General features: G+C 44.7%; 1 protein-coding gene across 2 annotated transcripts in view; it reads right to left on the reverse strand.

The window, feature by feature from the left end:
- The window catches only part of SYN3 (synapsin III), a 445,360-nt gene that overhangs the window by 26,367 nt on the left and 392,520 nt on the right, over positions 1-26,473 (reverse strand). For both annotated transcript variants that reach the window (XM_066358238.1, XM_066358237.1), the window contains exon 8: positions 4,353-4,495. In XM_066358238.1, the coding sequence (XP_066214335.1) occupies positions 4,353-4,495 (143 nt within the window). The remainder of the gene's footprint in view (positions 1-4,352; positions 4,496-26,473) is intronic.

Genomic DNA, 26,473 nt, shown 5'->3' on the forward strand with positions numbered 1-26,473 from the left:
ACGTGGTCAGGCTTGGTTTCTTTTTTTGAGAAGAACTAGGGCAGTATAACTCCTGGGGATTCTGGAGTTTTTTGAGAGCCCCAAAATATAGGGAAAGTGATCCATGGAGAGGCGTGGTTACTTTTCCATGGCGAAGAGCAGGAAGGCCTCCTGGCCTCATCACCCTGTCAGTTCCCTTGTCTTTTCTGCCTAGCAACAACTGGCCTCCCTTTGGGTGCTCCAACGCCCAGGGCTCTTTCCTTTGTCGAGGCCTCCACACACCTTCCCCCCTTGCTTTATCCAGTCTTTGTCTCCATCTTTGCCTTCCTCAGTCCTACCCATCCTTCCAGCTTCATCTGAAATGTAACTTCCTGGAAGCCCACCTTCCCTAACAAGTGCATACCCCCTAGGCTACACCCTATTACAATGTTTAGTAATGCTCATCTCACTTGTAATGATGGCTTTAGTGTCCTGTCTTCCCTGATGACAGGGGACATGTCTGACTCATCCTCTGATGTTCAGTGGGACCTGGCAAGTAGTAGGTGAGGAGGGACTGTGTCTGCAGAATGTAGACACACCTTTTCCAACGGCTGACGCACACTTGGCAAAGGCTGACTGAGTCTGAACAAAGTGGCAGAAGCAGAGCTGTTTGTTTTACGGCCAAGGGCAGGCAGGTGGTTGAGATTAAAGCATGAGGTAGGAGAGTGGAATTGCTACAAAAATCTGTCCTTCTAAAAGAGGAAAGAAAATGTATCCGAAGACAGCAGAGAATAGAGGGCAGCCAATAGGAGTCATAATGACTAAGGGACATCGATAAGCAGAAACATTGACAAGTTTCGTATCAATGAGTTCAGTTTCATTCATTTCAGCTCAGCTGAAAATTCAATTTGGCAAACACTCACTGGGCCACCCAATGTCCTCCGGAATGGTCTGAGTCTGCAGAGATGACCCCTTCTCGGGCTGCTCACCCCCTAGAAGGGTGGACTAGCATAAAACCAGAGTATAGGCAAGGTAGGGGAAGCAAAAAGGAAACCAGAGTCACTTCATGTGACCCCAGCAGGCAGCTACTGAGATGTGTCTTGGAGGATGAGTAGGGGTTATTCTAGTGGAATCTATATTGTGAGAAGAGAAGGTCAACACTGACTTGGGTCAGACAGATGTGAGTTTGAATCTGGGTGCCGGCATTTTCTAGCTGTATAACTATATGGTCAACATCTCTGAGTCTTTATTATCTCTTTGGTAAAATGGGAATAATTAAAGTATCATCCTCAGAGGGTATTATGTGGATAAAGGGACATATTCACATAAATCTCTTGGTGCGATGGGTGCTACTAACATTTTTTAGTGAGCGGAAACAAGAAAAGGAGGCATTCAAATACCAGCAGCAGCAGGAACGGAGCCAGGCTGCTCTCCTTCCAAGAAGATAATGCTGGTGAGAGTTGATGTTTAATGAGTGCTTTCTATGGGTGAGACGTGGGGCCCAGGGCTTTATAAGCACTGGCTCATTTCAGCCTCACTAAACCTAATGAGAGGTACATTATTTTATTATCATTCCCGCTTAGCAGCAGAAGCCAGCCAATCCTATCTGAGGAATTTCATACTCTCAACTATGACTACAGAGTCCACCACAGGCTTGGAGAAAAGATCTGGAGCCCAAATGAGATGCAGCTACTGGAATGTAGGATGAAATGTAGGCCATAACAAAAGGACCTATCTGTGTTGTGAATACACGGCATCCCCCCCACCCTGCTCCCCTGAGGAGGGTGGAGCTGGGGATAAAGGAGTCAACCTAAGTAACCTTAGAAATGAGCAGAGTCTGTCTGACTAAACCCAGAGGAACTGTACATAAACCCCATACTGCAGTTGTGATGTTCTCATAGGGCTGTGGGTTAACGGTCTTGCAACTGCACACAGAAACTGGGATTTATGTGTAAGGAAATGGTGGCGGACGGTGGGAGCCAGGGTGTTCCCTATTGGAGTGGGAAGTTCAGATAAGCAATCTGGGAAGGCTAGATGAACCATGTGGTACTACATGAAAGTCTGAGACATCAGCATGAACTCAATTTAGCTTTAGACATAGACCAAATATTGATATGGAAATAATTACGGATATGTGTATACACACAGGTGAAAGCACACGCTTATTTTTCCTAGATCCATTTGCTGAGGGGACCTGGAAACAACGACACTCCAGTCGCAACGAGCACAGAGGCCCGCATGCAGGTTAGCAAGTGGGCCGGGAGGAGGGTGAACGGTCAGGGGCGGAGAGGATGTTCTACCCTGAGGTTGGACGTGAGCCCCTCCCTCGGATGTCGGCCAGCTCAGGGTCCAGGAAACGCCATAACTAATGACAAATCAGGGCTGTCAGGGAAGAAAGGTTCAGCATAAAGAATGTGGCAATGAGGTAATCCTCAAGAAGAGAAACTGGGACAAGGTGCAGTCAATGTCAAGTGGAAACTCTAACAATGGGGAGGAGGGAAGTGCTATGATGGATGGTGGAGGCCTGAGTGCACGGGACGGCTGCACAGGAATGTTCCCTAACTCACAGGGGCAGGGAGAAGGGGATGGCATCCCTCAGGGGGCATCTGAGAGTGGTGACTGGTCGGGCCAGGCTCACGGGGGCAGAGAGTAATTGATCAGCAGGACAGGGCCGGAGGGTTCCTTGAGAACTGGCTCCATCTCTTTGGAGGAAATAGGTCAACTGCCTGCTCTTCTTCAGCTTCCCAGGCAACGTCAGAGTGGAGTGGTTACAACAGAGACTGTGTGGACCACAAAGCCCCAGCTTACCATCTGGCCTATTACAGAAATATTTACTGACCCCTGGTCCAGGCAATCCAGGTAGTGCAAAAGCAATGCTAGACCGTATATCAATGGCGGGGTATGGCCATGATGGATAACACTTTATTCACAGAAACCGGTAGCAGCAGCGGATTTGGCCTATGGGCTGTGCTTTGCTGACCCTGACCTAGAGCACAAGCTCCACTGTGCACAAACTCACAGAGATCTCTAACCGCCCGGAGCCCGCCGCTGCAGTCCTCTGACATGTGGCCATCCACACAGTCAGGGCTCCACAAATGCTTGGCCCGCAGGCGCTGATTGGCTCTCTGGGGTCTCATCATTTCAAGTGGAACTGACAGCAACATTCCAAAGTGAGAGACAGAGAGCCTCAGAGCAGATAAGACATCTCTAAAGACTGAGCCCTCCCACAGTGGAGAACCCTGCTCATCCTCATAACCACAGCTCCTGTGTGAATGAGTCACCTCTGGCTCAAGCCACCCTGGGGTGAATGTGTTGGATTTTCTGTCGCTCATTCCTTTCCCTGGAGTCAGAGCACCTTTATGTCCACTGGGGACTGCCCCTGCCCATATGACATGCCATCTCTGCGGGACTCTCCATGCTGGTTTTCTGCCTTTCTCTGACCAAAAGCCAGCGACCAAAGCTGGACTAGTCAGCACCGTCTCCATGGAAGCACAGTCTTGACTTAAGTCCTGAACATGGGTAGGGCAGATTCACTTCCTCATTGGTGGGCATGAGGGCTGTCTGTTGCTTCTAGCTACCCAGATCTCTGGGGCTGCCCTGGATCCTAATGTTTCTGAAACTGATAACTGAGTGATTCTGTCAGTTTGTTTTAAGTTTTTGAACATCCTTGGTTTTCTAATAAATCTCCTTTAAAAAGCTCCAATTAGTCAAATGTAGTTTCTGTTGCTTGCAGCCAGAGAAATCTGATAGAGTCTCCTAACTGGTCTTCCTGGGTCCAGAGAGGCTCCCCTGCAGCCCATGGCCCCAGAGAGGCCCTCTGCAGCCCACGGCCCCAGAGAGGCCCTCCTGCAGCCCAAGGCCCCAGGGAGGCCCCCCTGCAGCCCACGGTCCCAGGGAGGCCCCCTGCAGCCCATGACCCCAGAGAGGCCCTCCTGCAGCCCATGGCCCCAGAGACACCTTCTTACTAACACAGCTCAGATCATGTCATATCACTGTTAGAAGGGAGCAGAAGAAACTCCAAAGCCTTCAGCAAGGCAGTCATGGAACCTCCTAGATTTGGCCCCAACTTTCTTTTCTAGTCTCATCTCCTATGACATACTTCCTGTACGTTCTCAAAGTTCCCCCAAACATGGCCTGCATCTTTCTTCCTCTGGGGAGACAGCCCTCATTTGGGCGGACAGATGTCCACCCTGTGATGGGACATCAACCCCCAGTTGCACAGACCAGGGAAGAAAGTCAGTGAAAGAGACAGAAAGGGACAATGGTGATGTACTGCTGGGATCTGTGCTTGGGGTGGAGGAGACAGGGACTGGACATGGGTCTCTGATCTCTATTCCCCCACACTCTGCTCCCACCCTTTCTGCCAGAGCCCCAGCCCCGACCCAGGGACTCACATGTAAGCCTTGTAGTTGGATCCGATTTTCTGGATGCGGATGTCGTACTTGGAGTCGATGAAGGCCTCGGTGGTGGCGTAGGTTTTGGCCATGGCCACCATGCTGGTGATGTCCTGGTAGTCATGCTGGTTTTCTACTTTGATCTGTGTGGGAGGATGAGAAGGTGAGTGCCACCTACCCAGTGTTCACTGAGCACCTGCCCAGTGCCGGATCCAGTGCTCCATATAGGGTGACTTTGAGATGGTCACCTGCCTAGCTGGGGAGGCAGACGTAGGACACCAGTCTTTGGAGGAAGGGAACTACTAGGGTTGTCAGGGAATCTTTATAGAGGAGGTGAGCTCTGAATAGGGTTGGAAGAATAAGTGGAATAAGTGTGGTTTTTAGATAGACTACCCGGTAGGGGCACTCTCTGGGGAGGATGGAGGACTGGCATTGTAGAGGCAGCAGGAGCCACATGGGGTGGGTGGTGGGCAACAGGTTCAGACTGGCCGGTGGGGCAGGAAGGTGGGCATAAGCTGAAGGGGTCATCAGACAACAGACTGTGGATGGCCTCCATAGCGTAGTAAGGGGCTAGAATTTTAGCCTGAAGACGCTGGAAAGCCCCTGGAAGAAGGAAAGGAGTTTTAACTAAAAAGTAGCCTAATTTGTGGTTTAGAAAAATCATCAAGCAGTGGGATAGAGGGTTGAATGAGGGATGTGATATGGGATAGAGACCAGTTAGAAAGAAAAGGGTGTATATATGTGTATGTGTGTGTGGTGTGCATGTGGGTTGTATGTGTGTGAAGTTGTGGGAGATGTGTGTGTGGTATGTGTAGTTTTTACTGTATGTATGTAGTGTATTTGCATGTGTGTGATGTGTGTTATGTGTGGTGTGTCATATGTGATGCTTTTGTGTGTGTGTGTGTCTGTGTGTGTGTCTGTGAGTGCCCATGTACTGGACAAGCCCAGCTCTGCTAGGCCAAAGGCCTGGGGAGAAACTAACACTGTTTACTGGCGTGAGGGTAGGAATACTGTGTGGTGCCCTGCAGCCAGGGAGAGGCCTCAGGAGAGCTTCCAGGCCAGGTGCAAGGGACAAGGCCAGGGCTCTGTGATAGCAATTTAAGACAGAATATGTAGGAAGATGATGTCAGAGTAATGGCAGCCTGAGAGATACTCTTGACCTCTCGCCTTGAAATGTCAACAGATTGAACAGCTATAACAGAATGAAAGAATCCCAGTTGTGCTTATGCCTGAAAAGATCTGCATGTGGAACCAACTACAGGTGGGAAGGGTTGAGAAGGGGGATGGAAGATAAGGCAAACTCGTGGTCAGCTCTGGAGAGGAGAGAAACTGAGAGTGACTGGGTCTCCTTCTGCCAGGAGGGGCAGAGAGATTGAAGGGAAGAGGGGAAGATACTAAACCACAGTGCTAGCAGAACAAGGGGTCATGGCCAGTATTCCCATCCACACTTGGCACAGAGACAGAGGAAAGTGCCCCCCCCAATGGCCTCACAGATCCTGCCTCCCTCACCTTGTGGGAATGGAGACTGGCAGAGACAAACCCCACAGCTAGCTTTCCAGAACCACTCTCTCCCCTGAAGAGAAGACTCTGTGTCTGGTCCCCTGATCTGTTGAGATGTGGGGAGGAGTGCCAGGAGGCCTGAGATCACCATTGCTAAAGCTGTAAAACCCTCATAATGTTCCCTACCCATCATTGCAACTGTAGCCCTGCATCGCTCATTGCGATAGCAATGTTGCAGCAGAGGTCATCCCAGGAATTTTACAGAGCTAAAACTAATAATAGTGTACCATGCCACTGACTGGGAGAAAACAGAAAAACCTCAAAACTGAAATCTCTTTTTTTTTTCTTTTGAATTACATCTTTTAAAATTTTTATATTTTACATTTTTATACTTTCTGGGTGTTTTGTTGGTTTTTGATTTTTATTTTTGCTCTTTGTTTTTTTTTTGGTTTTCTTCTTTTACTTATTAAAATTTTTAATTTTTTATTTATTTACTTATTCATTCATTTATTGTTGCTTTTGTTAGATTTCTTAACAATACCATTCTCAAATGCCATCAAGGAAAAAGAAAATGAATACCTTGGCAACATAAGAAAGAGACATAATTCAGAAGGAAGATGAAAAATCTCCAGGAAAAAAAAATCTCAATCACATGGAATCTGTGAAGTTAAATGATAGAAAATTCAAAATTAAAGTTCTAAAAATAATGAGATGTGAGAAAACACTGATAGTGCTTTAATTTAATGAGCTCAAAAACAAATGAACAAAACGAGTACTTCACCAAGAAGATTGGAACTTTATAAAGAACCAAGCAGAGATTAAAAACTCAATACATGAACTGAAAAATGAAGCAGGAAGTTTAGCTAATAGAACAGGCAAGATAGAGGAGAGAATCAGTGACATCAAAGACAGTCACCTAGAGATGCTATAGAGAGAAGAAGAAAAAACACTTGTGCATTAAAAAAAAATGATAGAACTCTACAAGAATTGTCTTACTCCATCAGAAAGAGCAATATAAAAATAATGGGTTTATCAGAAGAAGAAAAGAGGGAGAAGGGAATGGAGGGCCTATTCAAACAAATAATTGATGAAAACTTCCCAAGCCTATGAAGAGTTAGATCCTTGAAGCCAAGAAGTAACAGAATGCTGAATTACCTCAACCCAAATAGACCTTCTTCAAGGCACACTGTAATAAAATTGTCAAAAGTCAATGACAAAAAAAGAATCCTCAGGCAGCTAGGGAAAAGAAGACCATAACATATAAAGGAAGACTGTTAGGCTATCACCAGACTTCTCAGCAGAAACTCTACAAGCCAGAAGAGAGTGGACCCAAACATCAAAGTACTGAAAGAGAGGAATTACCGCCAAGAATACTATATCCATCAAAGTTATCCTTTAAATATGAAGGAGCAATAAAAGCTTTTACAGACATACAGAAGCTGAGGAAATTTATCACCAGAAAACCCCCACTTCAGGAAATACTTAAGGGGGTTATTCTACTGAATACAAAGAACAAAACAGAACTATAAGTAAAAGTTCCAACAAGGTTACAATAAAAACAAGGATAATCTTCGACACTAATAATATAAAAGGAGAGAGGATAAAAATCTGTAGTAGCAAAAGATCTATGAGCAGAAGCACTCATAAGACAAAGGACTCTTGCCCTGGCCGGTTGGCTCAGTGGTAGAGTGTCGGCCTGGCGTGCAGAAGTCCCGGGTTCGATTCCTGGCCAGGGCACACAGGAGAAGCGCCCGTCTGCTTCTCCACCCCACCCCCTCTCCTTCCTCTCTGTCTCTCTCTTCCCCTCCCGCAGCGAAGGCTCCATTGGAGCAAAGATGGCCTGGTGCTGGGGATGGCTCTGTGGCCTCTGCCTCAGGCGCTAGAGTGGCTCTGGTCACAACATAGCGACGCCCAGGATGGGCAGAGCATCACCCCCTGGTGGGCAGAGCATCGCCCCTGGTGGGCATGCCGGGTGGATCCCGGTCGGGCGCATGCGGGAGTCTGTCTGACTGTCTCTCCCCATTTTCTCTTAATAACCTAATGGTAACCACTCCTGAAAAAAGCAATACTGAAACACATAGCTTAAAAATTAAGAAATAGGGGGCCCTGGCCGGTTGGCTCAGCGGTAGAGCGTCGGCCTGGTGTGCGGGGGACCCGGGTTCGATTCCCGGCCAGGGCACATAGGAGAAGCGCCCATTTGCTTCTCCACCCCCCCTCCTTCCTCTCTGTCTCTCTCTTCCCCTCCCGCAGCCAAGGCTCCATTAGAGCAAAGATGGCCCGGGCACTGGGGATGGCTCCTTGGCCTCTGCCCCAGGCACTAGAGTGGCTCTGGTCGCAGCACAGCGACTCCCCGGAGGGGCAGAGCATTGCCCCCTGGTGGGCAGAGCGTCGCCCCTGGTGGGCGTGTCGGGTGGATCCTGGTCGGGCGCATGCGGGAGTCTGTCTGTCTGACTGTCTCTCCCCGTTTCCAGCTTCAGAAAAATACAAAAAAAAAAAAATTAAGAAATAGGGGAAAGAAGTATGGAATACTACCAAACAAAAATAACTGACAGAAACATAAAAGAGAAGAACCAAAGGAGACACAGAGCTACCAGAAAACAAAAATATAAAGTGGCTGTAGGAAATCTTTAAGCATCAATAATTACTCTAATTATAAAAGGACTGAACTCATCAATAAAGAGGCACAGAGTAGCAGATTGGATCAAAATGTAAACCCAACTGTATGCTACCTTCAGGAGACACATCTAAGCTGCAAGGACAAAAATAGTCTCAAAGTGAATAGTCGGAAAATGATTCTCCAAGCAAATAACACCTAAAGAAAAGCAGGTGTTGCCACACTGATATCTGACAATGCTGACTTCACATCAACAAAGGTAACAAGAGCCAAAGATGGACATTTCATAATGATAAAGGGGACACTAGATCAAGAAGATTTAACACTTCTTAATAGATATGCACTGAATCAAGGAGCACCAAAATATATCAGACATCTACTAACTGATCTAAAAATAGAAACAGACAAAAACACATTCATACTTGGAGATCTCAACATACCATAGACAGCTTTAGATCGATCATTCAAACAGAAAAATCAATAAAGAAATATTGGTCTTAAATGATACACTAGACCAAATGGAAATAATAGACATTTATAGAATATTTCATCCCAGAACATCAGATTATACAATTTTTTTTCAGTGTGTATGGAATATTCTTAAAATTAGACCATATGTTGGGTCACAAAACTAACTTCAACAAATTCTAAAAAATTAAAATTATACCAAGCATATTCTCTGATCATAAGACTTTAAAATTAGAACTCAATTGCAAAAAAGAAATAAAAAACCCATAAAATTGTGGAAATAAACAACATAATTCTAAAAAATGACTGGGTCAAAGAAGAAATAAAAGAAGTGATAAAAATATACAAACGAGAATAACATAATATATCAAAACTTCTAAGATGCAGCAAAAGCAGTAATAAGAGGGAAGTTTATACATTATAGGCTTATATCAAGAAACAAGAGATCACAGGTAAACAACCTAACATTATACCTGAAAGAACTAAAAAAAGAAGAACAAAAGCAACCCAAAGTCAGAGGAAAGGAAATAGTAAAAATTAGAGCAGAACTAAATGAAATAGAGAACAAAAAAAACTATAGAAAAATGAATACAACAAAGAGCTGTTTTTTTTTTTTGAAAAGATCAATAAAATTGACAAACCTCTGTCTAGACTCACTAAGGAAAAAAGAGAAATGATTCATACTAATGAAATCTGAAATGAAAGAGAAGAAATTACCACAGACATCATAGATATTTAAAGGATCATATTAGAATACTATGAAACATTATATGTCACCAAATTTAACAACCTAGAAGAAATGGATAAGTTTCTATAACTATACAATTCTCCTAGACCAAGTCATGAAGAAGTAAAAAACTTAAATAGATCCATAAGCAGGGAGGAAATAGAAACAACTATCAAAACCTCCCCCCAAATATAAGTCCAGGACCAGGTGGCTAGCCTAGTGCATTCTACCAAATATTTAAAGAAGAGTTGGTACCTAACCTTCTCAAAGTCTTCTAAAAATAAAGGGCAAAGTAATACTCCCTAACACATTTTATGAAGCCAACATTACCTTGATACTAAAACGTGGCAAGGAAAACTAAAAAAAAGAAAACTATAGACCAATATCTCTAATGAATACAAATACAAAATCCTAAACAAAATACTAGCAAATCAAATACAATGATGCTTTAAAGAAAATAATACATCATGATCAAGTGGGATCCATAACAGGAGCACAAGGATGGTTCAACATATGTAAATTGATCAATGTAATACCACATCAACAAAACAAAGGACAAAAAAACATATCATTCTATCAATAGATGCAGAAAGGGCATTTGATAAGCTAAAACATCCATTATGTTTAAAACACTCAATAAAATGGGTATAGAAGAAAAGTATCTCAACATAATACAGGACATATATGACAGACCATTGGTCAATATCTACTAAATGATGAAAAACTGAAGGCTTTCTTCTAAAATCAGGAACAAGACAGGGTTGCCCACTCTCTCCACTCTTATTCAACATAGTTCTAGAAGTCTTAGCTAGAGCAATCAAGTAAGAGAAAGAAATAAAAGGCATCTATATTGGGAAAGAAGTAAAGTATCAGTTTTTGCAGATGACATGATCCTGTATATAGAAAACCCCAAGACTCTACCGAAAAAACTATTAGAAACAATAAACAAATACAGTAAAGTCTCAGGATACAAAATCAAGATACAAAAGTCTACAGCTTTCCTATACACCAACAAGGAAATTTCAGAAAATGAACTAAAAATTTTTTTATTTTACAACTGCAACAAAAAATAAAACATCCAAGAATAAACTTAACAAAGGATGTGAAGGACCTATCTACTGAAAACTACAACGCATTATTGAAAAAAATTAAGAAAGATACAATGAAACGGAAAAACATTCCATGTTCATGGATTTGAAGAATCAACATAGTTAAAATGGTCATATTATGCAAAGCAATATAAAAATTTAATGTAATTCTCATTAAAATACCAATGTCATTTTTTAAAGAAATAGAATTTTAAAAATCATCAGATTTGTATGGAACCATAAAAAACCCTGAATAGCAAAAACAATCCTGAGAAAAATGAATAAAGCCTGTGGTATCACACTACCTGACTTCAAATTATACTATAGAGCCACGGTAATCAAAACAGCATGGTATTGGCAGAAAAATATAAATATAGACCAATGTAACAGAATGGAGAGGCCAGAAATAAAACCACATAATGATATATATGGACAAATATCTTTGACAAAGGAGCCAAAGATACACAAAAAAGAAAAGAAAGCCTCTTCCATAAATGGTGCTATAAAAATTGCTGTAAAAATTGGAAAGCCACATACAAAAGAATAAAACTCAACAACACCTTGACCCCTGCACAAAAATTAATTCAAAATAGACCAAAGACCTAAATATAAGATCTGAAACAATAAATTACATAGAGAAAAACATAGGTACTAAACTTATGGACTTTGGCCATAGAGAACAATTCATGAATTTGACCCCAAAGCAAGGGAAGCAAAGGCAAAAATAAATGAATTGGGACTATATCAAACTAAAAATCTTCTGCACAGCAAAGTAAACTGACAACAAAACAAGAAGACAGCCAATCAAATGGGAGATGGTATAAATATTTATAAACAACAACTCCAATACGTGTTTAATATCCACAATATATACATATAAAGAACTCGTAAAGCTCAGCAACAAACAAGCAAAAAATCTAATTAAAAAATGGAGAGAGGACCTGAATAGACATTTCTCCCAAGAATACATACAAATGGCCAACAGATACATGAAAAGATGCTCGTTTTTGCTAACTATTAGAGAAATACAAATCAAAATTACTATGAGGTACCACCTCACACCGTTAGATTGGCTGTTATCAACAAGACAGGTAACAAGTGTTGGAGAGGCTGTGGAGAAAAGGAACCCTCATTCACTGCTGGTAGGAATGTAAAGTAGTACAACCATTATGGAAGAAGTATGGTGGTTCCTCAAAAAATTAAGAATAGAACAATCATGTTACCCAGCAATCCTGTTACTGGATATCTACCCAAAAAAGTAAAAAATATTGATATTAGTACACAAAGACACATGCACCCCCATGTTCATCACAGCATTATTCACAGTGGCCAAGACATGGAGACAACAAAAGTGTCCCTCGATAGAGGATCGGATAAAGAAGATGTGGTACATATATACAATGGAATACTATTCAGCCATAAGAAATTATGACATAGTGCCATTTACGACAACATGGATGGACCTTGAGAGCATTATACTAAGTGAAATAAGTAAATCACAAAAAGCTGTTGAACTATGATTTTCATACATAGGTAGGACAATAAAACTGAGACTCATGGACATAGATAAAAGTGAAGTGGGTATCAGGGAAGGGAGTTGGGGAGGGAGTGAAGAGGGACAAATTATGGTGACAGAAAATGATTTGATTTTGGGTGATGGACACATGACACAATCAACAGTTCAAATGCTATAGAAACGTTTCCCTGAAATCCATGTACTCTTATTGATCAATATTACCCTGTTAAATTTAATTTTATAAATAAGATAAGAAAGAAAAAAGCACAAAGTCTGACTGCAGACAGCTGGTTGGGCTGCCCCTCCCCTGCCACACTCAGCTGGACAGCAGAAGGGTTCTGATGCTGGGCCTGAGGTGGGTCAGAGCCAGGTCCCTGGAAGGGCTGGATAGGTGCTGGAAGCCACTCTCGGAGTCTGTCCTGTCCCCTCCTTCTAGTTCTCTCCTGCCTCTCTTCGAGGCTCAGCACTGTCCTGACAACTTCATTCCTTCATGGTGATGCCTACCCACACCTGCGCCACCTTCAGAACTCATAAGGCTTCTTCACAGCTCTCCTTGGGACCCAGAACAGAACTGTGAGGTCTTCAGAGTGAGCACTAAAATGGCCATTTAACAAAGAAACTGAGATTTTTTGCCTTATCCAAGTCCACAGAGCAGCTAAGCACAGAGCTGGAAATGAAACCCGGACTCCCAGAGCACAGCTGTTCTTGGAAGCATCTCAGGGTACCCACCGGCAGATCACAATGATACTGGAGGAGGCACTTGGCAAACCTCTCACTCGGCTGAGAGTCTCAGCCTCTCAGCAGTGAATCTGAATCCCACTTTGCAGAGAAAATGAGACCAGGCAAGTGTTCCCTTATTTTCCATTTCTTTCCAGGCTCATCAGCTTTCCCATTTCTTCTTCCCAGTGGCAGTAACACTGTATGCCTCCTCCCTAGTCATGGCTGAACCTACCCTTTGTTCTAGGACTCCTAAGGCTGACTGCTTGCTGCCCCCTCCTCCTTCAGGAATAGGACCCCTAAGTGTTATCTGGGCATCTGGTCTCTCAGTTGACTTTGTTCCCAGCCTTCCTTGCAGGTATCTATCGTCAAGTCTCCAGATCTGGTCAATGAAAATGTGAGTGCCTCTGATGTCAGCAAACTCTGGGGGGTGCCTTTAAAACAAAGGGGATTTTCCCTTTCTCATGGCCTTCCTCTACCTGGCTGGGATGTAGACCTGATGGTGGGAGCTGGAGATGCCCTGCTGGATCACAGGATGGAAGCTGCACTTTAAGGATGGCTGAGTAATACTATGCAAGGCACCTGGATTTCCAACACCATGGAGTGACCAAGCAACCCTTTGACTGTCTATACTGAGACTCTTACATGAAAGACAAATAAATCTTGATCATGTTTAAGCCACTGTTGTTTTGGCCGTTGGTAAAGCAGCCAAACTATATTTCTGCCGTGGATGTTTAGTGTCTGTTCTCATTTGGATCAACATAGTCACAGACCGTCTGCTCTCCTTAAATCATTCCTGCTTTTCAATACTTCAGTTACTCACTTTTCCCCCCACCTCTTCACCCTCATCCTCCACCTGCTCCTAAACCCACTCTCTTCAGGCTCCTCTCTCCATGGCTCCACTGAAACTGATTTAGCAAAGGTCGCCTTTGACCTCCCCACTGGCTAATCCAGGAGAGTTCTTCGACCCTCATCCTGCATTGGGGCTCTGTGGCATCGGAAATTGGTGAGCTTTTTGGAAGACAATTCTTTTCTGGTTCTCCCTTTTTTTTTCCTCTGGCAATTCCTGCACAGTCTATATTGCCTCCTCTTCCTCCAACATTCCCTTTGATAACCATAGTGTTTTAACATTTGGGACCCAGTAGAGAGTTAGAGTTACCAAAATGAAAGAATGGGGGCAGGGCTTGCAGTGACAGCTTGTCTAATTCAGTTTTGTCACTGGTGACTCTGGAAAAGACCAGAAGTCCTGCATCTTGATTTCCTAGACGATACAACACTCAAGGCAGGCTGTCTCAGAGATGTCCAGCTGTCTACAACATCCATTCTCTTCTTCTGCAGTCATGAAACACACTGATGTGGGGGCCCATGACCATCCAGACTGAATATTGCATTTCTCCATCTCCCTGGCACCTGTGTGTGGCCATGGGCCACGTCTTGGCCAATAGAATGTGAGAAATGGGGTCTGAACTTCGAGGTCTGCTGTTAAAGGGAAGGGCTGGGGGAAGTGCTTTTCCCTCTCTCCTTTCCTCTTCCTGCTGGCTGGAGTGTGGACCATCACTGACCTTGTGGCTGAAGAGCACCATCCCAGGAATGGACAAGCAGCAGGGTCAAAGGAGTCTGGGTCCTTGAAACCAAGGGTGTTCCACACCAGCCCTAGGCTGCTTTTGCTGAGACTGTCATGTGAGAGAGAAAGTCCTGGTTTGTTTAAGCCACCTTAGGTCTTGGTTACAGCAGCTGATCTCTGTCCCGATTATTAGAGGAGTCCTGAGTCAATATTTGCTGAACGCATCATGCATGCATTCATTTATTCACAAAACAAAGGAGAGCAAAGGGAGAAAGCACAAATGTTGGGGCTGAATTAGTTAAATAGTGGTCAGTCCAATCTCCCTTTATGAAGCCCTCTCTCCTGTTGTCATCTGGTTGCTCGGCGTGGGTATGCTCAGCCTATCCTCTTCAGGAGTGAGGATGTGAGGCAGGATTCCCAGACACGGCTTCTTCCAAAACCCCAGGAGAGCCCTGGCCCAATGATTCTAGCAATTTTATGTTCTTTTCCTTACAGCAAGCCTCTGAATTGTATAATGTCCGGGCGCAGTAAAACCCGACCTCAATCCCGCCCTCACCCACGTCTGTCTCCCACTGGGCTGTGGGCTTCCTCAGGATGGACAGGCGACTCCTTCCCAGCGGTACACTCAAGGTGTTTGCAGGACTGAATTTAAGAAGGTTGGATAAAGATCCTCTCATAACATGGGAAGGGGCCGGAAAAATAAGGGAGCTTAGAGAAAGGCAGAGAAAATCTGCCGCAGGAAAACATGTTCCTGAAAATGCTCAGAGTGAACTGGCAGGCTTTCCGAGTGAGTTTACGGCTTTTGTCCTGATTCCCTGAGAACCTGAGGAAGTCAGGGTCTCCGGAGAAGGGGGCGGGGCCTGAGCCATTGGGAGCGTGCTGGAGGGGACTGCAAGGTCCTCCGCATACAGGGTAGGTATATGGGCATACAGGGTGAGGGGTACCGGGGATGAGCTGCCACAGGGATGGTGAAATGTCTGCTGGTCTGGGGAGGCAGTCTTAGCACCCCACTTTGTTATTGTTCTTCTTCTTATTATTACTATATTATTTATATTAGAGCAAGAAGAAGGCAGCGAAAGAGACAGAAACAGCAGGATATGCTCTGACTGGGGCTCAAACCTGAAACATCTGTACTTTGGGAGGAAGCTCTAACCAACAGAGTTACCCGGCCAGGGCGGCACTCCACTTTAATTACTGGCTGGTATCCCCTCCAAGTGTTTACAGACGCAAGCCGAAAACAGGAAGCCCTTAATAAGCTGTGGGTCAAGATGACCCATTTGCTGCTCTGGGGACCTGTGACGGGGCGCCGTGAACCCCCTGACTCTGAAGGCTCAGCGCCATCCCCACCTCCCCTGCCCTCCTCTCCCTTCCCCATTTCTTCTCTCCTTTCCCCATATCTGGCTTCCATGCCTTCTCTCACCTCCCCCCTCCTACCTTTCTCCTTCACCTCGTTGTCTTCTCTCATCCTTTTCCTCTTTTAATGTCATCCATCTCCTCTTTGTCTCTTTCCTTCATTTTCCTTTGCCACTTCTTTCTTCTCTCCCTCTGTCACCTCCTTCTCCCCCTCACTTTGTTAGTTTTCCTTGAGTCCCTCTCAGTGTTTCCTTTCTCCTTCCTCTGCTTTTTATTTCTTCTGAATCCCTTTCCTTCTGTCTCTTCTACCTGCCTCCCCTCAGTGAATCCCCAGTCAGTTTCTACCGCATTTGTCCTCTCCTGGTTTCTGTTACCTCTCGCGCGCGTGCGTGCGTGCGTGCGTGTGTGTGCGTGCGTGCGTGCGTGCGTGTGTGTGTGTGTGTGTCTGTGTGTGTGTGTGTGTGTAGGGTGAATGGAAGCAGAGAGAGAAAGAGACACTGGAGAGAGGAGGCAGGATATAGTTCTGAATTTCAACAGGGTTCATTCACCTCAGAGGCTCCTGTTCAAATTCCAGCCTGGGATGGGAAAGTCATCTTCATCATCCTCGACAGGTTGTCCACTGTTTGCTTGAACCCCTCCAATAACAGGGTGCTCACTACTGGCAAAGCAGCTCATTCAGCTTTAGAGAGCCCATTCTACTGCGTTTCACACCAAGAGTGAATGAAAGGTCCTAATTATTGAGTATGCGGTTAAGTCTCTACCACCTGCCTTGTGCCTGCTCTTCATCCACTTGAAGAGAGCTACCCAGGTGTTCCTGTCACTCTCTTCTTTAACCCACCCTAACATGACATGACTCCACACCCTTAACTGCCTCGAAATGCTCTCACTTGACAATATCTTAAACCACATGGGGCCTGGAATTACATACCATACTCCACCTGCAGTTTCATCACTGACATTGGATAAGACTGTCACCTTGCTCTATCTGGAATACATCTGCATAATCCGAGTTCCAGGGCCTTTGCACTTGCTGTTCCCTGACAACATGGTTCCCACCCTCACTCCACTCTAGTCTCTGCTCCAGCACCATGTCTTAGAGCTGTCTTCTCTGATCACCATAGATGAGGTTACTCTTCCCACCCAGCCCTCCCCATCCACCTTCTGCTGCTTAATTTTTCTGTCACACTTCCATCACCGCTTCACATGGTTATCTATATATTTATTTGTTCATTGTCTTTCTTTCCTACCATTCCACTAGAATGTGAGCTCTGCGAGAGGACGGCTGTATTCCAGGCACCTGTAACAGCACTCAGGGAATAAACCACAAGTGCTCAATATGTTTGTTTAATGACTGAATAAACACATCTAAGTAATACAGATATGTATCAGGTGCCCGTTATATGCAGATAATTACTGAGTGTTTTCCCAGACACAACACTGGAGGCTGGGGATGCAACAGGGAACAAGAGGTTTAGGATTATTATTACAATGGCACTTTGAGCCTATTCATTATCTTGCCTATTAATACAGCTTCATATGATGTTAGCTTTTCCAAGATCCACATGGGGCTTGTTCAAAGCTAATATCTCTAGGTCACTTTCAAACACAAAATCCAGATAATCCACGTCTCTCTGAGCTTGGACTCAAGTGATCTTAGTCCCAGAGCAGGTTTTAATACAGGGATCAACATAAGGCTCTCATGTGTTCATCTGTCCTTTCATCCACCAATGCTGATTCTGTCTCCTAACCTGCTAGCTCTCCCTCTCAGCTCTCTGTCACCCATGATTGTGGTGCACCCTTCCTAGACCTAATTCCGGCTGTTTGACCTTATTTAAGTTACTTCTCTGAGCTTTAATTTCCCTATATGTTAAATGTGATAATAACAACTACTTTGCAAAATTATCCTGACTTTTAAATGAAATTAAAACGAATGTCCAAAGACCTCCCTAGCATTGTGTCCGGCACTTGGTGGATGCTCAAAAAAAGTTGGCTCTCTTCAGTTGGATAATCGTTGACATTCCTTGCTGATTTAAACTACCAATCAACACTTTTTAATACAGTTGTTTACAATTTTATGCATCCAGCTAAAAAGCTACCTCCTGCATAATCATCCTAATTAATGAGGAAAAGTTCTACTTTTTAGATGAATTCCAGCTAATAAATGCAGAAGGAGTATGAGAATTAGAGCATCCTTCTGCAACAATCATCCTAATGTAATTATGGATGTAGTCAATAATGATCAATGCCAAGACCACTGGGAAAGGCTGATGGGGACCTTCTCATGTATAGATCAGGCAGACCACACTTGTACCCACAGATCAGTCTTAATTTGAAAAGAGAGGGAGTCAGGCATGGTTTTGTCTCCAGATACACCAGAAAAACACCAGCTACCCACTATAAAATATTCTTGCCAAAACCCAGAATCTGAAGGAGATCTAGTATCTATGTCCAACTACTAGCGTATAGGAAAACGCAGGTAATGGAGAAATACCATGAAGCTGTAAACAGCCTAATTTAGAACGCAAGAAATTCTACAGGAAAATACATTTTTCCCCCTTCCAACAAATAAATGACAAGGAAAAAAAAACAGACGGAAGGGAACTGGTATAGAACAAAAGAGATTTGCGTCACACCAACTATGTGAACTATGAAGGCCTTGTTTGGATACAATGAGAACAAACCAATTAACGGGGGGGGGGGGGGGCTATTGAACATAGACTGTGTATTAGATGCTAATAAATAATTATTACTAAGTTTTTAGGTGTAATAATAGTATTTCAATATGTTTAAAAGTCCTTATTATTAGAAATATATGCCAAAATATTTACAAATGAAATGATGTGATATTTGGAACTCATCAAAGAATCCAGTGATGGAGACAAAACAGATGAGGGGTTGCCAGGAGCTGGGGGCAGGGGCACAGGAGTGACTGCTAAGGGGTGTGGGGTGATGATAATTGATGACAATTTCTTAGAATTATAGAGTGGTGAGGGTTCCACCTAGTGAATATACTAAAAAATAAAAACCCCACCAAATTGTATATGGTAGGAGGGCACATTTTATAGCATGAAAATTCGATTTCATCTTTAAAAAATGAAAAAACATCTGGTGGTTTTCAAAAGGAAGTGTGAAGGGGCACGTAAAATAAAATTGGCCATAACTGACTAGTGGTTGAAGTTGGGTGACTGGTATACAGGGATACAGTTTACCATTTTCTCTTCTTTTGTGCATATTTGGATTTTTTTATACCATAATAAAGGTTAAAAAGAAAGCAGGACTAAAGGAGAAAGACAAATAAAGATGAGGAAATAAAACTGTGCTCATAGGTTAAAAGTGCACATTTGAATGTCTGGCCAGGGTGTGACCCCTTTTATGTGTCCATTAAAGGATAGGACACTTTGGTCAGTAACATGATTCAGTCTTCCTAATAGGAAAGCCACCAGGTAGCTAAGAGAATTATAAGCATTCTTGGAATTACCATCAGTATGATGTTTCAGGCTCTTCCTATGGAAGACACTGTGACGTCTAACAAATGTCAACAGAGCTCTCTGATGATTGGATATTCCCGATGGCATTCTTTAGGGTAGGCTCATATACACTACACTAAGGCATGTCATCCCCTTAAATCATGACTTGTAGAAAGCAGTTGGCTAATAGAATGCAATCCAGTGATCACTGACCCAGTTTTATATTTTATTTTTTATTGGGAAAACTAAGGAAATACATATATGGCAAAGAATAGGTCAAAGGTATTAAAAGGAAATTTGGGGAAAAAATAAGTATCTCTCTTACTCTAAACCCTAAGCTCCGTGGTGATAAGATTTTTTTGGTACTCTCCCAGAAATAGTCTACAAAGATAATTTAAGAGAATGTAAGATGGGTTTTCTCCTGTCTGTGATGTTTAATTCTATGTGTCAACTTGGCTCAGCCATGGTGCTCAGATATTTATCAAACATTATTTTAGATGTTTCTGTGAGGGAGTTTTGGATGAGATTTATATTGGAATCGGTGGACTTTGAGTAAATCTGGGTGGGCCTCATCCAATCAGTTGAGGGATGGAATGGAACAAAAGGCTGACCTCTCCTGAGGGAATTCTGCAGCAGTCTTAGGACTTGAACTGCAACATTGGCTCCTTTCTGGGTCTTTAGCCTACTTTGCAGATTTGGACTTTGAATTGTGTGAGCCAATTTTTAAAATCTCTTTCTTTCTATATATATACTTTGTATTGCTTCTGTTTCTCTGGACAGGCTTGAAGGTGCACTGTCTCAGAGCCGAAGCAAGAGACAAAGATGTGCTTCCCAAAGTGAACCATGACAGAGATCATGATGGACAAGAGCTGGTGGATTAGCTCACATTGATGAGCAGGGTTGCTGGAGAGTAGAGATTTTGAGATGATGATTTTTTGGGGGAAAGTTGTGACAGCCTACTACTCCTCTTGATATGTCTGGTAAGTGCTTCTGTGGGACACTCAGCAAGATTGACAGGTGTTTGAGAAGCAAGGTGGGACCAGTGCCCTGGTGCTGAATCCCTTTCAGGCTCCTTGCAGCCGAGCATCTCTGCCTTTGGGTTATCCAGGCTAAGAATGTGAGTGCTTCCTGTGGACCACAGATGGTCTATGAAGGGAGGGGCCAGCCCAGAGCCATTTAAAATCCTGTATGGGCCTTGGCTGAATAGTTCACTTGGTTAGAGTATCATGCCAGTACGCCAAGGTTGTGGTTTCAATCCTGTTCAGGGCACATACAAGAGTCAACCAATGAATGCATAAACAAGGGGGACAACAAATGGATCTCTCTCTCTCTCTCTCTTCCCCTCTCTCTAAAATTAATTTTAAAAATCCTGTGTGGAGAGAGCAGGGGCTGAAAGAGAAATGCTTCCACTTCCACTGGTCCAAGTCACCATCTTCCCTCACTGGACCACTGCAACCAACTCCTTTTAAAATTCCTCTTGCCCAAGCCAAAAACCTCAGACTGATCCCCTTAGGATCTGAGTGTGGGCCAAGGCATCAGTCTTTTTGGAAGCTTCCCAGGCAGTTGTGTGCAGCTCCAGTTGAAAAACACAACCCTAGCCTGACTAATGGTGGTGCAGTGGATAGATCATTGACCTGGGATGCTGAGGTCCCAGGTTGGAACCCTGAGGTCACCAGTCTGAATGCAGGTTCACCAGCTTGAGTGTGGGATCATAGACATGACCCCATGATCACTGGCTTGAGCCCAGAGGTCACTGGCTTGAGCCCAATGGTCACTGGCTTGAAGCCCAAGGTCGCTGGCTTGAGCCCAAGGTCACTGGCTTGAGTAAAGGGTCACTGGCTTGGCTGGAGCTCCCTAGTCAAAACACATCTGAGAAGCAATCAGTGAGCAACTAAAAAGTGCTACAGTTATGAGTTGATGATTCTCATCTCTCTCTCTTCCTTTATTTCTCTCTCTAGCATGTGCACATTCTCGCGTACGAGTGTGCACATGAGAGGAGAGAGATAATACACATATTAACAGATAAGTTAATTAACAGATAAGATAAGCACACACACACACACACACACACACAAAGAAAGAAAGAAAGGAATGCACGATCCTAGATCGTTCCTGGTCATCTCTCTTTTACACTTGGTCAACCTTGTCCTTGCCTCAGTGCCTCTGTACGTGCTATTCCTTCTGCTTGGAACAATTTTCCTGAACACCTTCCCATGGCTGTTTTTTTTTCCAGGTCTCAACCCAGATGACCCCTTAGTGAAGGCTTTTCCAAATACTGATGTAAAGTAGCTACTCTTCTCTGCCCACTCTGGGAAATATCTACTGAATTATCTTGGTTTATTATTATTACTTTTTTTCTTATCTGAAATGACTTATCTGTTAATATGTGTATTATCTCTCTCCTCCACTAAAGTGTAAGCCAATATGACCAGGGACCTCCTGTGACTTGCTAGAGAGACAATATAACAGTATTTAAGAATGCAAGCTCAAATCCAAGCTCCCTTTCTTTTTTTTTTTTTTTTTTTTTTTTTCATTTTTCTGAAGCTGGAAACAGGGAGAGACAGTCAGACAGACTCCCGCATGTGCCCGACCGGGATCCACCCGGCACGCCCACCAGGGGCGACGCTCTGCCCACCAGGGGGCGATGCTCTGCCCATCCTGGGGGTTGCCATGTTGCGACCAGAGCCACTCTAGCGCCTGAGGCAGAGGCCAAGGAGCCATCCCCAGCGCCCGGGCCATCTTTGCTCCAATGGAGCCTTGGCTGCGGGAGGGGAAGAGAGAGACAGAGAGGAAAGTGCGGCGGAGGGGTGGAGAAGCAAATGGGCGCTTCTCCTGTGTGCCCTGGCCGGGAATCGAACCCGGGTCCTCCGCACGCTAGGCCGACGCTCTACCGCTGAGCCAACCGGCCAGGGCCAAGCTCTCTTTCTTTTCTTTTTTTTTTTTTGTATTTTTCTGAAGCTGGAAACGGGGAGAGACAGTCAGACAGACTCCCGCATGTGCCCGACTGGTATCCACCCGGCACGCCCACCAGGGGGCGATGCTCTGCCCCTCCGGGGTGTTGCTCTGCCTCTCCGGGGCATCGCTCTGCCGCGACCAGAGCCACTCTAGCGCCCGGGGCAGAGGCCAAGGAGCCATCCCCAGCGCCCAGGCCATCTTTGCTCCAATGGAGCCCTGGCTGCGGGAGGGGAAGAGAGAGACAGAGAGGAAGGAGGGGGGGGGGGGTGGAGAAGCAAATGGGCGCTTCTCCTATGTGCCCTGGCCGGGAATCGAACCCGGGTCCCCCGCACACCAGGCGACGCTCTACCAACCGGCCAGGGCCCAAGCTCCCTTTCTTATTAGCTGTGTGACCTTGGGAAGTTACTTAGCCTATCTGTGTCTCACTTTCCTTATCAGCAAAATGTGGATACTTGTTGATATAAAGCAGCTACTCCACATCAAATGTGAGTAACTTGCTGGATTATTATTGAACATTGGATTGTTGTTGAGCATTAAAGGAGATTCTAAACATAAATGGTTTAGAAGAACACTTGGCTCTTTATAAGCACTTGATAAATGGTAACTATTATTACTATCATTTCTTCTTGTAACCTCAACATCCAGCATAGTGCTTGGCACACAGTAGGTACTCAATAAATATTTGCTGAGGCCCTGGCCAGTTGGCTCAGTGGTAGAGCGTCGGCCTGGCTTGCAGGAGTCCCAGGTTTGATTCCCAGCCAGGGCACACAGGAGAAGCGCCCATCTGCTTCTCCACCCCTCCCCCTCTCCTTCCTCTCTGTCTCTCTCTTCCCCTCCCGCAGCCAAGGCTCCATTGGAGCAAAGTTGGCCCGGGCGCTGAGGATGGCTCTGTGGCCTCTGCCTCAGGCGCTAGAATGGCTCTGGTTGCAACAGAGTGATGCCCCAGATGGGCAGAGCATCGCCCCCTGGTGGGTGTGCCGGGTGGATCCCGGTCGGGCGCATGCGGGAGTCTGTCTGACTGCCTCCCCATTTCCAACTTCAGAAAAATACAATAAATAAATAAATAAATAAATATAAATATTTGCTGAAAGATTGAACGAAGGAGCCAATTGTGGTAATAGCTGGGTGAAGAGAGTCTAGGCAGAGCAAAAGAAGGTGCAACGGTCCTGGGGCTGATGCTGCCTGTTGAAGGGAGACAAACTTTAACAGGAAACTTAGCCTTAGCATCGTATCAAAGCTGAGGGCTAGGAGAGTCACGCTCGTCAGTCCAATTTCCCTTTTGAAGTGAACACAGAATATGGGAGCAAAATCTTTCCCAGGTAATGCTTTGGAATCAGTCCCAATATAGAGACACACGAGCAACTGAATGAAGTCCACGGCCCTATTTCCACAGTCTAGAAATGATTTCAGGCAAGTGTGCCCAGCGTCTCACCCCATCCAAACCTGTCTCCGTCAAGTTCCCATAGAAGGCCAAGTTTGGAGCATTCTTCTTCCTGGGGGTCGCGTGGAGGATGGCCCAGACAAAGTTGTTTTTTTTTCAAACAAAGATAACTGCATGAGGTAATTGACTGAACCCAGTTATTTACGAATAAGCTCAAAGTGGGGAGGCTGTCTTCCAAGGAGAACAGCCGTAGCTTTAGGACACTGGCTCTGTGGTCGCTTTCTGGCAAGAACTAGCGCAGGGCCAGCTGGACGTTCAGGCCACCCCCTAGTTTGAGATAACAAACCACGACCTTGGCGCACACACGGACGCTCGTCTTTCTGCTTTTATAACAGGAAGATGTGCGTCCAGCTTGCTCCAAAGTGCTATCTGTTCATTAAAAAACTAGTTAGATGGGGTGAAGAGGGACAGGCTACACCCCTGCTTTACCCCAGTAAGCTCTGAGCAGCCTTCCAGCTCCCAGACTCCCAAGCTGTGTAGTTCAGAATCCATTCCCAAGCTCAGCATCAGAGGCTTAGAAGTCAATGGGAGTTGCAAAGAACCTAATAAATGTAGAAGTTCCCAAACTTCCTGGGCTCACAGCTTCCACTCAAGAATTATTTCATGGTATTCCTAGGCCAAAAGAAACACTGAGAACTTTCTTTTACTAAGCAGTTAGAGCAGCTAAATAGCTTGATAAGTACTTATGTCCTAACAACTTGGTAATTATTTGGAAAATAAAATACACATAATATTTTTATTTCCTTTTAAATAACAACAACTGCTAATGGAGTGAGTGTGCTTGGTGGGCACTGTGAAAATTCTCAAACCTCTGACTCAGGCTCTGTCACCATCCCCCTCATTTCCCACCGCACGCTGATTTTCATATGGTACTTGCTTTTTAGCACAACTGGCATCCAGAGCCCAGCCTTGCAAAGATGCAACACCAGCGGAAAGAGCATGTTATGATCTAGCATTGAAACCGTGGACTACTCGGCTAGTGATCTGCATGTGTCTGACAGGTGTGCAGAGCTGCTGTTTCTCTTGAAAACTTAACATATACTGCGCTGCCCCAGGGCATCTGGGTGCAGGGATTTGGAGTCAAGGGCATAATGTTATGATTTGTGACACTCCCCTAGCAGTGGAGAACAGAAGCTCTGGGCAATATTTCTGGGAGAAAGCCTACTTGATTCTCATGGGAAATGTAGGACTTAGAACCGCCAGGGGCACGGTATCCAATAAACCAGTCTACAGGTTAAACCAGTCTATATTTTAGGAAAATCAAAAGGCCATTACACTTGTTAGGATGGTATAAACTCTATTCGAGATTGACTCATCAGGATCATGTTCTTAGTGCAAAGGTGGGTTAGTGAGAGTAAGCTCATTACTTAGAATAGTCCTTAAACATACTGCAATAAAATAAGATGCTCAAGTGTTGTATTAAACACATAATTAAGGCCTGGTCCCTGTCAATGAGGAGTTCCATGGGAGAGAGACAGACAGACAGTTCAGTAGAAGGTGACAATGCTACCACCACAGAGGCCAGCGCAGGGCGCAGTGGGAGTGCAGGAGAGGGGCCCTGACCTACACTATGGGGGCAGGGGACGTTTTCCCAGATGCGGTGATAGATTTCACCCCAACTTTTCTTTGTCATGATTGTGGAGAGGAGGGTGAATTTAGATCCAAAGCTTCTTTTCCCTTAAAGTGCAAAACAATTCACTGTGGGTGTAGTTATGGGGCTTTACAGTATCTCAGTACTTTCACACTCATTCTTTCAAGACATCTTACTCATTTTTAAAATAAGCACCAACTATGTGCCAGGAAGCGGATGACACAGTTTACCTATGTGATCTTATTTAATCTTCAAAAACAACCCTCAGGACATCTGGCCACGATGTACCCACAAAAGCTCTGTCTCTGTAAACAACTATAAAACTGGGAGAAATTTACGAGGGGACAATTTTTTTTTGAGGCAGTGGAAGTAGACAATGCAAGGCTATGATCCCTGGGTGGAGGGAAATTCAGGAGGGAGCCCAGAGGGGCCTGGCCAGCTTTCTCACGCCACTCTGCACTGGCCTGGGACACTGCTTACCCTGGGTTCCCAGGGCCTCCTAATGCCCAGCGCTTTCCTGCCTTTGGGCTTTGCATATACTGTTCTCTCTCTTCGGAAGGTTCTCCCTACTGTTCCTCGTATGGTGGCTCATTCTCACTTTCAGGTCTTTGCTTAAATGCCACCATCTCAGAGGTGGTGTTTCTCTGATCACTCCATCATATTTTTCTCTCTTTTAACCATCTGTTCTTCTTCTGCCTAGTTCTGAGGAAAGTGAATAATTTTTTTATTTTTATTTATTTTTTAATTTTTTTAGGCGTGAGGAGGGGATAGTGAGGTAGAATCCTGCACGTGCCCAGCTGGTATCCACCTGGCAACCCTACCTGGGGCCGATGCTCAAGTATTGAGCTATTTTTAGTGCCTGATGCTGACAAACCAACTGAGCTATCCTCAGTGCCTGGGGCCATGCTCAAACCAATTTAACCACTAGCTGCGGGAGGGGAAGACAGAGAGAAAGGGGAGAGGGAAGGGAAGAGAAGCAGGTGGTTGCTTCTTATGTGTTCCCTGACTGGGAACTGAATCCAGGATGTCCATATACCAGGCCAACACTCTATCCACTGAGCCACTCTCCTGGGCTTAGTATATAATTCTGTATTTATTTACTCGTGCCCATATTGTCTGC

Source organism: Saccopteryx leptura, chromosome 1, assembly GCF_036850995.1.
Source record: "Saccopteryx leptura isolate mSacLep1 chromosome 1, mSacLep1_pri_phased_curated, whole genome shotgun sequence".
In the NCBI taxonomy this organism is placed as follows: domain Eukaryota; kingdom Metazoa; phylum Chordata; class Mammalia; order Chiroptera; family Emballonuridae; genus Saccopteryx; species Saccopteryx leptura.